This window comes from Manis javanica, chromosome 16 (genome assembly GCF_040802235.1).
Source record: "Manis javanica isolate MJ-LG chromosome 16, MJ_LKY, whole genome shotgun sequence".
Lineage (NCBI taxonomy): Eukaryota > Metazoa > Chordata > Mammalia > Pholidota > Manidae > Manis > Manis javanica.
In genome coordinates this window covers 70102135-70115158 of record NC_133171.1, presented here as the reverse complement: position 1 = coordinate 70115158, position 13024 = coordinate 70102135, and the positions used below count along the sequence as shown (strand labels likewise).

Sequence of the window (13024 nt, the reverse complement as noted above, 5' to 3'; positions counted from 1 at the left end):
GTCCTTATTCTACGCATTATGTTTACAGATAATTTGTGATGGACATGTTAATGTGTATGAGGGAGAGAACATACTGGTAAAATTTTCATTTTTCAGACTTTAAAATACATAACTATATTACTTTAATCGTATCAAGTTTAAGAATTCTACCTCTAGAATTTGCTGGGCTCGAAGTTCTTTTTCCATTCTCATTTGTTGTATTCTCCTAATTCTTTCCTGTAGAAAAAATTATGACAATTTAAGATAATAAACTAAATATCTAGGTGGAAGGTATTTAAGTGGAATCAAATTAAAGATATAAGTACAGATTTACCAAAGGTTGCCCATGCTGGATATAAATTTTAATTAAGTACTTTGACATTATATATATGCCACCTGTCTTAAAATTGGTATGACTTTATAAAATGTCTCAAAACAATTTTAAAATACAAACGCTAAATAAGTATATAGAAACAACATAAATCAAGCTGATTATACTCAAGTCTTTATAAATATTAGCAAGTACAAGTAATACTCATTTGGAAATAAATATTGGATGGACAAGTAGGATACAACAGTCCAACAGGAAATCAGAACACCTAAGGCTAGTCCTGAGTTACTGTCACTCATTACATGAACTTGAACAAACAGACCTACTCTTGCATCAAATAGGGGAGGCACTTGCTCTTTTTTTCACTGTCACAATCAAATTAAAAACGCTTAAAGAAGTGCACAGTACATCACGATTGTACGAAGTGTGAACAATTGCCGTAACATGATGAATGAGATTACTTTCAATAACTACAGTAAGCCAAATACAGAAATAATTTCTAATAACTTATAAGTGGTGCTCACATTATCTAAATGTAATGTAGTAGTTATTGTTTGAATTCAGCAATCTATGTTTTGATAACGTTACATTTTCATTTTAAAAAATCATTACATATTCTATAAGCACATCGTTAACAATTTTACATTCATAAATCCCTTTGAAAGTCCCAAATAGGCACTGATGAGTATAGTTTTATAAAAATACACCTAAATTGCCCTACTTGTAAATTGCAGCTGTCCTAGGATTTTCAGAGCCAACACATTTTATACGACTGTGTATTACTATACCCACCCCTATTTCCAGATGCTAGTTGTACCATTTGAAGCTATACTTTAATACATTTTTATTTCCTTTTTTGCATTGATGTTATTGATTCCCTGCAGGGATCCAGCGCAGGTTTATGAAATTTCTGGAATTTCTGTTGTGATTTTAGAAGACTGATCACATTCTATGATTTTGCTGATTGTGATCCTGGGTTTTGATTATAGCTCACCAGAACTAAAAATACAAGGGTATCTTTTGTTTTATTTCCAAGTCGTAGAGAAGGTTGCACTTGATCCACATTTCAAATATTTATTTAGAGTAGAACTTGAGACCTAAGTATACTCTGAATTTAATCTTTAATCAAGTCAACAAAAGTCATTCATTATTCTCTTAAGTACAGAAATAGGTATAGAACCTTGGACTTAACTCACCCAGTGTAGAGCTTTGTTTTCATCTGAGTGATTTATATAGATGTACATTGGCAGTACTTTCATTAGGAATATCAGAAATAAACATTATTTATAAATTATTACGATATGTGTTCACCTTATAATACTGAGTATCCATCCAGTGAAGTGGGCATTTTATATAAAGTACCTAATTGATCATTTAAAAATATAACAATACAGGAGTTGAAATTATCTTCTTTTCACCTAAGAGAAAATTGAAGCTTCTAGAAAATAAATATTCTGCCTATAGTCAAACAGTGAGTGCAGAGCCCTGGTCAGTTCCCACTGCCTCTGCTCCTGCTTCGTAGTAATGCCTCTGGACACTTCCGGAAAACTGCCTGGAGGACTGTCGGGTGGTATTTTTGGCCTACTAGGTGGAAAAAATAATCTCGAGGATGAGAAACACATGCTGTTATTTTAATTATTTTATTCTAGATCTACTGCAAACTTTAAAATAGACTCTGCACGACTTTGTAATTTACTTTGCTGGCAATTAGGAGTCAGTCAGATGGTAATCTAAGACTAGTCTCAGACAAGCATCTTGATCAACGTCTAGTATCAGTTCACTTGTATTACTGCTCCTGGAACATTGGAAAATGAATTTTTTTTTTGATGAGTAGCATACTATGTAGGCTTAGGTCACACAAAGCCTAATTTAAAATGCTAATGGGATACAACTGGTCTCAAGCCATTAGGAAATACAATAAACTATTAAAAACTGTAACAGAAACAACACTATTTCAGCTTCAAATGAACTTATTTTCACATATACTGTAGTAGGCAGTAAATATTTACAGTATTTTAATTAATATATTCATCACACTATATATTTTAAAGTCAACCTTACAGTGTCTTTAGCAGTTACAATTAACAAAGAATTCAAGTTTACATTAAATTACAGTGAGAGTATACCAAACAAGTATGAAAGTTATTTCATAAATCAAATAAGAATAATGTACATATACACATAAGTAAATCGACTCCCAAAGTACCACCTGTTATAAAACCAGTTCAGTGCATGAACATACCTGTTGTTTCATAATCTTTATCTGCTCTTTTTGCTGTCGCTTCTCCTCAGCAGCCATTATTGCTGTGATGAAAAGCCAAAACACAGGTATCGTCAGAAAAGGAACAAAGAAGAGAAGCCTCCTGTGAACTCCCCAGTACTCACTCTTCAAGTTTATGTTTTCGTTTAACTCACTCACCTTGTTGTTTTTTAGCTTCTTTGGCAATGCGAGCCTGTTCCTGCTTTTGGAGTTTTCTCAAAAGCTTTATTTGTGCAGCTTGTCGGGCTTTTTCTGAAAAACACAAAATTTCAAGGAATACTTTTAACAACTTTACCTAACTGTTAACCTAAAAACAATTAACTATGTGAATGGCATCATGATAAAGGACATACTTTTTAAGAAAATTGTTTAAAGTTAGACACCAGGTAGAAAAATGGTTTGGCAGAAAGTACCATGCTTACTTCCTTTAGAAATTGCCCAACTTTTTCATCACAGACAGCCCCATACACAGAAGCACACAAAAAGGATGCTTCTCTTAATCCTCATCACAGAAGCTAATTTAAGTACATTTTTTTTCACATTTCACATAATCCCTGGTTAGGAGGAAAGTAGCTGCTAATATGTAAAAAGAATGATTTAGCTTCAGTCTTAAAAATAACAATAAAGCAAAAGAACTCAAAATACAATACAAAGCCCCTCCCCCAAACATAGTATTTCACTCAGCTATAAAAATGGTAAAGTTTCTGAATCCAGTGATAATTTCATTTATGAAACAGAGGGACTTGGTCAGAATACTTCTAACTATAAAAGTGGTCTATCATAATATCACTTACAAAATCACTCTAAAATACTTAACATTAGATATTGCTTTAAATTTTGTAACAGATGAAGAGTTTTTAAAAACCTATATATTATATTCTCACTAGTAATGAATATACCTGACTAAATCCCGAATCACTTGAACTCTACTAATAATTTCCACCATTTATTGAACTGTCATATTAAATTTACATGATCTTGTTTAATCTTCATAACAACCTTATAGGATATGCAACATTACACCCAGGTTACCAATGAAATAACTAAGGCTCACAGAGGTTAAATTGCAGAGCCAAGATATAAACCCACGTCTTTCTGACTCCAGGTCTATATATGCTACTAGTCCTAAAAATCTTTAAGAAAATTTAAATGCCTTGAGATTTTAAAAAGGACTTAACCATATGTTCTGTGACAGCTGAGAAACTCTGTAATGTATATGGTGTGTATTTGTGTGTGAATATATGAGCAATTTCAAACTCTACACAGGTGCACAGTTAACTTTTATATTTAAACCCTTGGGACAGAAACACACAAAAAGTTCAACTCGCTATCTTTTCACTTTAGCAAGGAAGACATAATTGTGTTAAGTCATTAAAAATTCATATAGCTTAAAATTTTTTATTAAGAGCAGTTAGAGAAGATGGGAAAAATAGGTTAAAACATCAGGCACGCTATGGAGGAAGTACGAGAAGTTAAGAGGCACAGAAACTTCACCCAGGCTCTGGGGAATCAGCTACTACCAGCATCTCATTTATTTGGTTTATGATTGTTGAATATTATCTGGTATGACTAACTTTTGAAATGTTAACTTGACAAGTATCTTTTATGGTTTAGGAGATTACTTTCTTAAATATCAAAAAGAAGTTTATTTTTGAAATAAAGTGTTTAAATATGTCTAAACCAGCATGTATCTAACAATTGGCAGCCCTTTCCTTCTGCAGTGGCCTATCTTAAAACAATGAAACATTGTACAGCAATGGCATTTCAGATTCTATCTATGATCAATAAAACTGACTGGCATATTATTAGATATATTAGAGCATTTGAGATATTAACAGGATTGGTCAATTAACAAGCTAGTTTGTTTATATAGTTTGAAAGTCTTTTATATATTCAAACTGTCAGATTCTTATCTATATTCTCTGAGAAGATACAGAGCTCTCATTTCACATTCAAAATCCACATTTATTTTATTGTTCTAGACCTTCCTTCAAATTAAGTCGTTTTACAAGCCTAGATGAGTCCAACTAGGATAATAAAATGACAGAAACTTCTAGAATCTCCTCTGACAACACCCCAAAGTGTTAATGTAGAAGTCTTTTAGAATAAAAGGGGTGATAAGGTGACTCATTTCTACTTTCTTTCCTTCCCAAGAACATGCATATTATACCAAATATACTTGTAAATATTAATAACATTAACTTACATTAACTATTTAATATTTATATACATGTTGAGAAAAAACATGTACATAGGTCAAAGGTAACAATTTACAAAATGCAATATAATACAAGGGAGAGCTACGTCATAGAATACAAACCGATTTGAAATCTAAAAGGGGAGAAAACACTGGGCGAAAGTTGAGTAATTACCTTCTATTTTGTTAAAATAAAATTTAGTTAATTTTGCAAATATGAAGTTGCCATTTTGAATACTAAGTATGAATGGTACTTGTGATAGACATGCAAAACAGGCATGAAAATAACTTGCTTTGGTTATCAGTTAATTTCAAGCTTTCCTACTTTATGTAAAAAATGCACACTTCCCACTATTGTACATTCTTCAGAAAAGTCAGTGGTTTATTGACAATACTAATTTTAAAAATTCATCATGTATGTATATATCTTCATATATTAACATTTTTTAAACCTCTAGTAACTATTTAGGAGAGATTAAAGTCTTAATAGTAACCCAATGAAATAATACAAATAGTACTAAATTAACATACTAGAGGAGAGAAAAACTTACAGGACATTAAGTTACAGGCCAGGCAGTTAACTTATATGCCACTGGTGGAAGTATGAATTGAACAACCTCTTTGGAGACAATATTTGCCTGCTTTCTACCAAAATTGAAAATGCACATACCCTTGGAGTAGAGATTCTATCTCTAAAATTTTATACTGTGGATAGCCATACCTGTCAAAGCATGAAGATATGTGTAATGTTTTTATTGCAGCATTGTTTGCGACAGCAAAGGTGAGGAAGCAGCTGAAACACTCACCAGAGGAGACTGAGTAAGGGAAGTGTGGTAGAGCCATACCTGGCCTCACCGACTATGCAGCCACTGCAAGTGTGAGGTTGATTTTTAAGTGCTGTATAGAAAGATGCTCAAGAAAAATTACGTGGAAAAAAACAAAGGTGAATGGTATATACACCAGTAAGTTCATTTATTTTAGAAATCAAAAAGAACATATACATCTATGAACATCACATATGCATGTGTACACATAAGTATGTGTTTGAATGTGTGTCTGTGACTGTATGTACACACTTCTGGATAGACTACCAAAAACCTGTTAATTATGATCCAACTTGTGAGTGTCTTTTATTTTAAAGTCAGTGAGAGTCAATGTCTTATTTTAAAGCATTATGCTTTATGAGCTTTTATCATGCATACTTGTTTTATAATGAAAACAGAGCTACAGAGAAGTCAGTATTATAATGGTGTATACAATAAATAGAAGTCAGCCAAGCTTTCCCTCCTGAAAAAAAACTATGAGAAATAGTAAAATCCTGTCAGTCTTTTAAGTCAGTTTTTATTATTAAACCCTTATGGATATTATGTTTATGATACAAGCATGTATTGATATACATTTATATATATATGTTTATGAATATAAGACATGAACACATTGATATATATCGAGACAGCCTTAAGAGGCTTCACACTTGTAACTACTTAATTCAAACTTCATAGCAGAACTATTTTATTTTAGTCAGCATTCTCTGTGTGAGACATAGCATGGGAACGTCATGTTGATAATTCCTGATAATTTTGAATCATGAATACATTTGAGGTTACTTTGAGCACGTTGTACTTGACAAATGATACTTTCTAGTGATCTTAAGACACTTTTTGATCTAAGTTTATTAGTTGGGCATTTTGAAAATAAATGTTATATATCCAGGCTACAGAAGAACCCAAACTAAAACTTACCACTAATTGGAGTTCTCTGACTGAAAACTTACTCCACAGATCCACATATTTTGGAGTTACTCCCTTGTACCACCACAAGGAATTGGGAGCTGTTCAAATGAGTTTCCAGCCTTGAAAGTTCATCACCTACCTTTGTAATTCTAAACACACAGGGTATGATGTGTTTACGAGTATGACTCTTGAAAGGCGCTTCTTAAATCAAAGAACTCCAGTTACCAGTGGGACTCCTTATTTTCTCATTTTATTTGAACACAATTACCTACCTTTTAGAAACTGAGAGTAGTTATCAATCATTCCTATGTCAAATACATGTACAAATAATTAACACATTTTAGTACAGTTCTTAGTGACGAATGCATGTTCCCTACCTTGAGCTTGCAGTTGTCTTAGCAATTTGGCATCTGTGTTACCTACAGATTCAGCACCGCCCACATCAGGAGGCCGACCGCTGCGCTGGCTCACGCTGGTACCCTCTCCTGGTCGCTCTCCCTCTGGATCCGGTCGTCTTCCTCCATGAGCATCCATTGCCCTCACACGGGGAATGGCGTCCTCTTCTTTCAAAGGACACCACTGCATTCCCTTTTAATTCACATTTTATAGAAATAAAATATTATGAACAAAATAAACACAAGTGATCAATATGTCGGAAAATTCTAGATAAACCTGCACATATTAATTTTTATAAAGCTGTTGTAACCTTTAGAAATTTTACTTTCTAATTCAAGTTACATTTATAATTGTTCATGGCTTTTGGTATATTTGGTATTCTTACTTTAATGATTTCAACTTTAAATACACTGACACATATATACCTGTACCTATAAACATATAAAGACATATATCTTAATCACCATTTCTGAACCATAGTGACTGTCAAGTTGGCAGATATTTGGAAAGATCAGTTGAGTGATGACACCTCTGTGGATTGCTCTCAGGAGCATCAGGTCAACCAAACATGAAGCTATCCAAATAACAAACAAAAGATTCTCTTTACAGAAAAAACACAGCTAATAAATCAAGAAGGAAAGTAAGAGTCAGACTATTAGCAATTTGCAATATCTGATGAATTAATGAACCTAAGCAATACATTTGAATGGTTGCCAATCACCAAAAAAGGGAGACAACTGGACCGACAGCCTCTTGATGGAGGTTCACTTCCTCACCTATAAACTAATCCTCCCCCTCCCAAAAAAACCAAACCTGGAAATGATTAAGCCTCTAGATTAAATCACTATAACTTAACAACAGGGAAAATTTATTTGCTGTGTATATTAAACTACACAGCAAAATCCAGTCTGAAGGAAATCCCACAAATTACCTAGTTTATTCAACAAATAAATTTCAAGAAGTGAAAACACTGTGGGAAGATTAAACGGCCCTTAAGGGATGTATCAAACATGCCCAATGTTGGGATCTTACCTAGATATTCATTCAAATAGACAAACTGTCCCGGAAATTCTGACAGTTAAGAATTTAAACAATGAAAATTTTAACAATCTCTGATACTTGATGATATCAAGAAATTATCATTTTAAATTATGATAATGGTATTCTTGGTATTCTGATACTTTTGTAGAAAACAAGAGTTCTTATCTTTTAGATACACTTACAGATGAAGTACAACGTGTAAGATTTGCTTCATCAAATTATGGAAGAGAAGGAGTAGATGGGAATATATATAAAACAATATTGTTCATATGATAATTTCTAAAGTGATGATAGGTACATGATGTACATTATTTTGTCTACTTTTGTGATATTTCAGATTTCCCACTTTAAGTCTCCTCATGGAAAACATCCACCAGCATAAGGCTAGTGTATTACAGGAATAAGCCTGCTTAGTGCACAGGTAATAATCAAGAGCTGGTTGTCCTCTGTAAGGCAATCAAATCAAATACACTGTTACATGACCTTATTTAGAGTCCAAAGTAGTATATCCAGACATAGGAAGAGCATCCTTTCAAAATAACCTTTCCAAAACAATTTTACATTACCTTATACCTCTTTTTTCACAGAGAATTCCTTTGCTGTGAAGGTTAAGAAAATTTTTTAAATGTTTCTTATTCCTTCAAAGAATATCAAAGCAGGATTCAACCTCAACCACTCTGGGCACTTCTGCAGCCAGAGCCAGCAGTCCTGACTGCCCTTTATGCTGTGGTGCCAGGCTCAGAATCATGGCCTATTATGACCTCACACAGTGGGTGCCATGGACACAAGCACTGCTCTTGCCCCCATCATGGATCACAGTTACACCCCACAGTCCAAGCACGGTGCTTTGTCAGAGGCATTTTGAATGCACTGCTTACTTTAATCTTCATAATCATTTTACCTAGGAAGGTGGGTTTTACTGTCCCTATATTACCATTGAGGGAATCACAGGCCCAGTGAGGTTAAATCGTTTCCTGAGGTACACTGGCAATAAGGAACAGAAATGTGTGATTTGAACCCAGGACTGTCTCTCTCTAAAACCTGGGGTCTAAGCCACTACATGTACTTCACTGCTATTACAAAGACATTTTTCTACTTGACACTGATCACAATATTCAGGCATGAAAGCACAGTCAAGATGACGCTATGGCAGGGTTACGGAAACAACCAATGCATATACTCAGTGTCTACATGTCAAAAAATTATCTATACTAAATCTTTTCAGTAATTCCCATTTTAAATACTAATTCTGAGGACAAAATTTTTGCTGAGATTTCGAATGAAGTCAGTAGGATCAGCCGTTGTACTAACTGCATTTTTATACCATAAAACTCTAAGAAGCCAGCAGAACAGCTTTATGTTCACCAGCATAGGGAGCTTTTGATTGAATTTCAAGGGTTCAAACAATTAATCTTTTTTTTTTAATCCAGTTATAATATTTAATAGTTGTATTTTACTCAGTTAGGAAAATATACCTGTGTCCAAAAAGGAACAGATTATGTTGATGTCCAAAATTCACCTGACAAATGACATCATTTACATTTTTGCTTTTGGCATTTATAAATGAAGCTTTCTAAAGTCGTTTCATGTATTGGGCTACCTTCTAACTCCAGGATTTCATAAAATGAGAACTGGATTGTTAGGAAAATCTCAAGTTTGTATTAAAAGTTTAATTCACTGAACAGTCCAAACAATTGTGGGTGAGGAAAAAAAGTATTTTTCTCAGTAAACTTTTCCTTAGAAAAAGCAAATACAATTTATATCATTTGATTCCTATGCTTTTCCATCATTCAGAAATCATGCATAAAAAGGGAGTTTATTATTTTTTTAAGTTATAAGACTAAGATAGTAAATGGTTTCTGAAAATAATCTTTCTTAAGATTTAAAAGAAACAGGATAAAGAGAAAAAAGATGACTAAGAAGATAGAGATGGTGACAGATCAAGCCTTTTATACCATTATAATTCTCCTTTCTACAGTTACTAATTTAAATCTTTCAGTAACACATTCATTTCTATAAATACTATGGTGAGAGAGAAGAAAAGAAAAGGTTTATGGAAACATCCACCAGCATAAGGCTAGTGTATTACAGGAATAAGCCTGCTTAGTGCACAGGTAATAAGAGCTGGTTGTCCTCTCTAAGGCAATCAAATCAAATACACTGTTACATCACATTATTTAGAGTCCAAAGTAGTATATCCAGACATAGGAAGGGCATCCTTTCAAAATAACCTTTCCAAAACAATTTTACATTACCTTATACCTCTTTTTTCACAGAGAATTCCTTTGCTGTGAAGGTTAAGAAAATTTTTTAAATGTTTCTTATTCCTTCAAAGAATATCAAAGCAGGATTCAACCTCAACCACTCTGGGCACTTCTGCAGCCAGAGCCAGCAGTCCTGACTGCCCTTTATGCTGTGGTGCCAGGCTCAGAATCATGGCCTATTATGACTCACACAGTGGCTGCCATGGACACAAGCACTGCTCTTGCCCCCATTATGGATGACAGTTACACCCCACAGTCCAAGCACGGTGCTTTGTCAGAGGCATTTTGAATGCACTGTTTACTTTAATCTTCATAATCATTTTACCTAGGAAGGTGGGTTTTACTGTCCCTATATTACCATTGCGGGAATCACAGGCCCAGTGAGGTTAAATCGTTTCCTGAGGTACACTGGCAATAAGGAACAGAAATGTGTGATTTGAACCCAGGACTGTCTCTCTCTAAAACCTGGGGTCTTAGCCACTACATGTACTTCACTGCTATTACAAAGACATTTTTCTACTTGACACTGATCACAATATTCAGGCATGAAAGCACAGTCAAGATGACGCTATAGCAGGGTTACGGAAACAACCAATGCATATACTCAGTGTCTACATGTCAAAAAAATTATCTATACTAAATCTTTTCAGTAATTCCCATTTTAAATATTAATTCTGAGGACAGAATTTTTGCTGAGATTTCAAATGAAGTCAGTAGGATCAGCCATTGTACTAACTGCATTTTTACACCATAAAATTCTAAGAAGGAAGCCAGAAGAACAGCTTTATGTTCACCAGCATGGGGAGCTTTTGATTCAATTTCAAGGGTTCAATCAATTAATCTTTTTTTAAAATCCAGTTATAATATTTAATAGTTATATTTTACTCAGTTAGGAAAATATACCTGTGTCCAAAAAGGAACAGATTATGTGGATGCCCAAAATTCACCTGACAAATGACATCATTTACATTTTGCTTTTGGCATTTATAAATAAAACTTTCTAAGGGTGTTTCATGTAACCGGCTATCCTCTGACTCCAGGATTTCATAAAATGAGAACTGGATTGTTAGGAAAATCTCAAGCTTGTATTAAAAGTTTAATTCACTGAACAGTCAAAACAATTGTGGGTGACGAAAAAAAGAAGTATTTTTCTCAGTAAACTTTTCCTTTGAAAAAGCAAATACAATTTACATCATTTGATTCGTATGCTTTTTCATCATTCAGAAATTATGCATGAAAAAGAGTTTATTCTTTTTTTAAGTTCTAAGACTAAGATAGTAAATGGTTCCTGAAAATAATCTTTCTTAAGATTCAAAAGAAACAGGATAAAGAGAAAAAAGATGACTAAGAAGATAGAGATGGTGACAGATCAAGCCTTTTATACCATTATAGTTCTTTCTACAGTTACTAATTTAAATCATTAGCAGTAACACATTCATTTCTATAAATGAGAGAGAAGAAAAAAAAAAGGTTTATGTTTTTCAGACTGAATGAAATAATCACAGTAAATGAGTAAAATTCACTCTACACTGTAACACATACCAGTATACTATTAGGCTGTAATGTGTCGTCATAAAGACGGTTTCCACTACTTAAGACACTTGAGGCACCTACTCTATACAGGCACATTCTCTACAGAGGTTAAGTTGGAGAGTGTCCTCTACTCAAAGGACAAGCATCTCTAACTGGGACCTCAGACTCAGGTCACTCTGACTCAGGCGATCCCAGAACCTTACCTTGAGTAGGTGATGAGTCTGAAAAAGGATGCAGAGGTCGGGACAGAAAGTTGACTCAAAATCTCCACTTAACAAAATAAAGATGGTCTGAGTTAGGGCCTGAGAATTAGAGCTAGAAAAGCAGGTAAATAATGAGGCCCTTTTCTTGGAGAGGACTGCCTGCATGTGAGGGAGAGAAGCCCGACTGGAGACCAGGCAGGTCTCAAGTGGCCTCTCAGTAACATGGAAAAGGGAAAGAGTACTAAAGTTTTCTTCCTGAACGAAGTTAAGATAGAAGATGGAGAAATACTTGAGGAAAATGGCAAATAAATTTATTGCTTTCAAGTATTTCAAGATTTAAAAAATTACCTCAAATGAATTGATTTTAGAATGTTTCCATTATTCAGAATTTTTTTAAGATTATGAAATTTTATTTAAGTATGAGTTTCTATTTCAACACTCCTGTTACTCTTCATAAATGATACTCCAAAGTATAGCTGAACGTCTCATGAGCAACTGGTCTGTGTTCACTGTGCCTTCTGGACACTGAGCTGTCTAAGTAACTGGACTTCCTGTCTCACTAACAGCCAGAGTCCCCTGTCCACCGGCCCGTGTTCAGGTCTTAATAGGACGTGTGCTCAAGTCTCACTTCTACTTTTATATCATCGCTGTCTTTATGTTCCTTTTGTTGCTCCCATTTTTGTTTGAGTTTATACACTTCAGGATGGTTTAATGGGGGGGAAGCAGTAAATAAGTAAATGAGGAAACCCAATCCACCAAAAGTCAGCTTTCACTGAATGATCTGCCAACTTACTGAGACTTTTTTTTGCTGTTGTTTTGTTCTTTAACTTTTAGTATCACCAAACCTTTGCTTCAAGTATTTCCTCACAGATCTGCAGTCCTAGGCAACTGTCAATTTCGCACATTAATATTTGGGATGCCTAGTACTTCCTGACTGATCAATGTTATATAAATGAATGAATGAACTTACATTTTTCAGAACTGGGAACTGTACCTATTCTAGGCCTTGCCTGAAATACCTGTGGTGAATGTTTTAAACCTGGATTAAGGTATCTGGTCTGACGGTTTTAGGTCTGTTAGTCATTCA

At 34.2% G+C, this 13024-nt stretch overlaps 1 protein-coding gene across 5 annotated transcripts in view; it reads right to left on the bottom strand.

Annotated features, from left to right (window-relative positions):
• Positions 1 to 13024, bottom strand: part of LOC140846909 (bromodomain adjacent to zinc finger domain protein 2B-like) — a 191587-nt gene that overhangs the window by 51060 nt on the left and 127503 nt on the right. For 3 of the 5 annotated variants that reach the window (XM_073225164.1, XM_073225166.1, XM_073225165.1), the window contains 4 exons: positions 6878 to 7088; positions 2730 to 2822; positions 2553 to 2614; positions 151 to 216 (listed from right to left, as the gene is read on the bottom strand). In XM_073225164.1, the coding sequence (XP_073081265.1) occupies positions 151 to 216; positions 2553 to 2614; positions 2730 to 2822; positions 6878 to 7088 (432 nt within the window). The other 2 variants (XM_073225167.1, XM_073225168.1) reach the window with 2 other exon arrangements.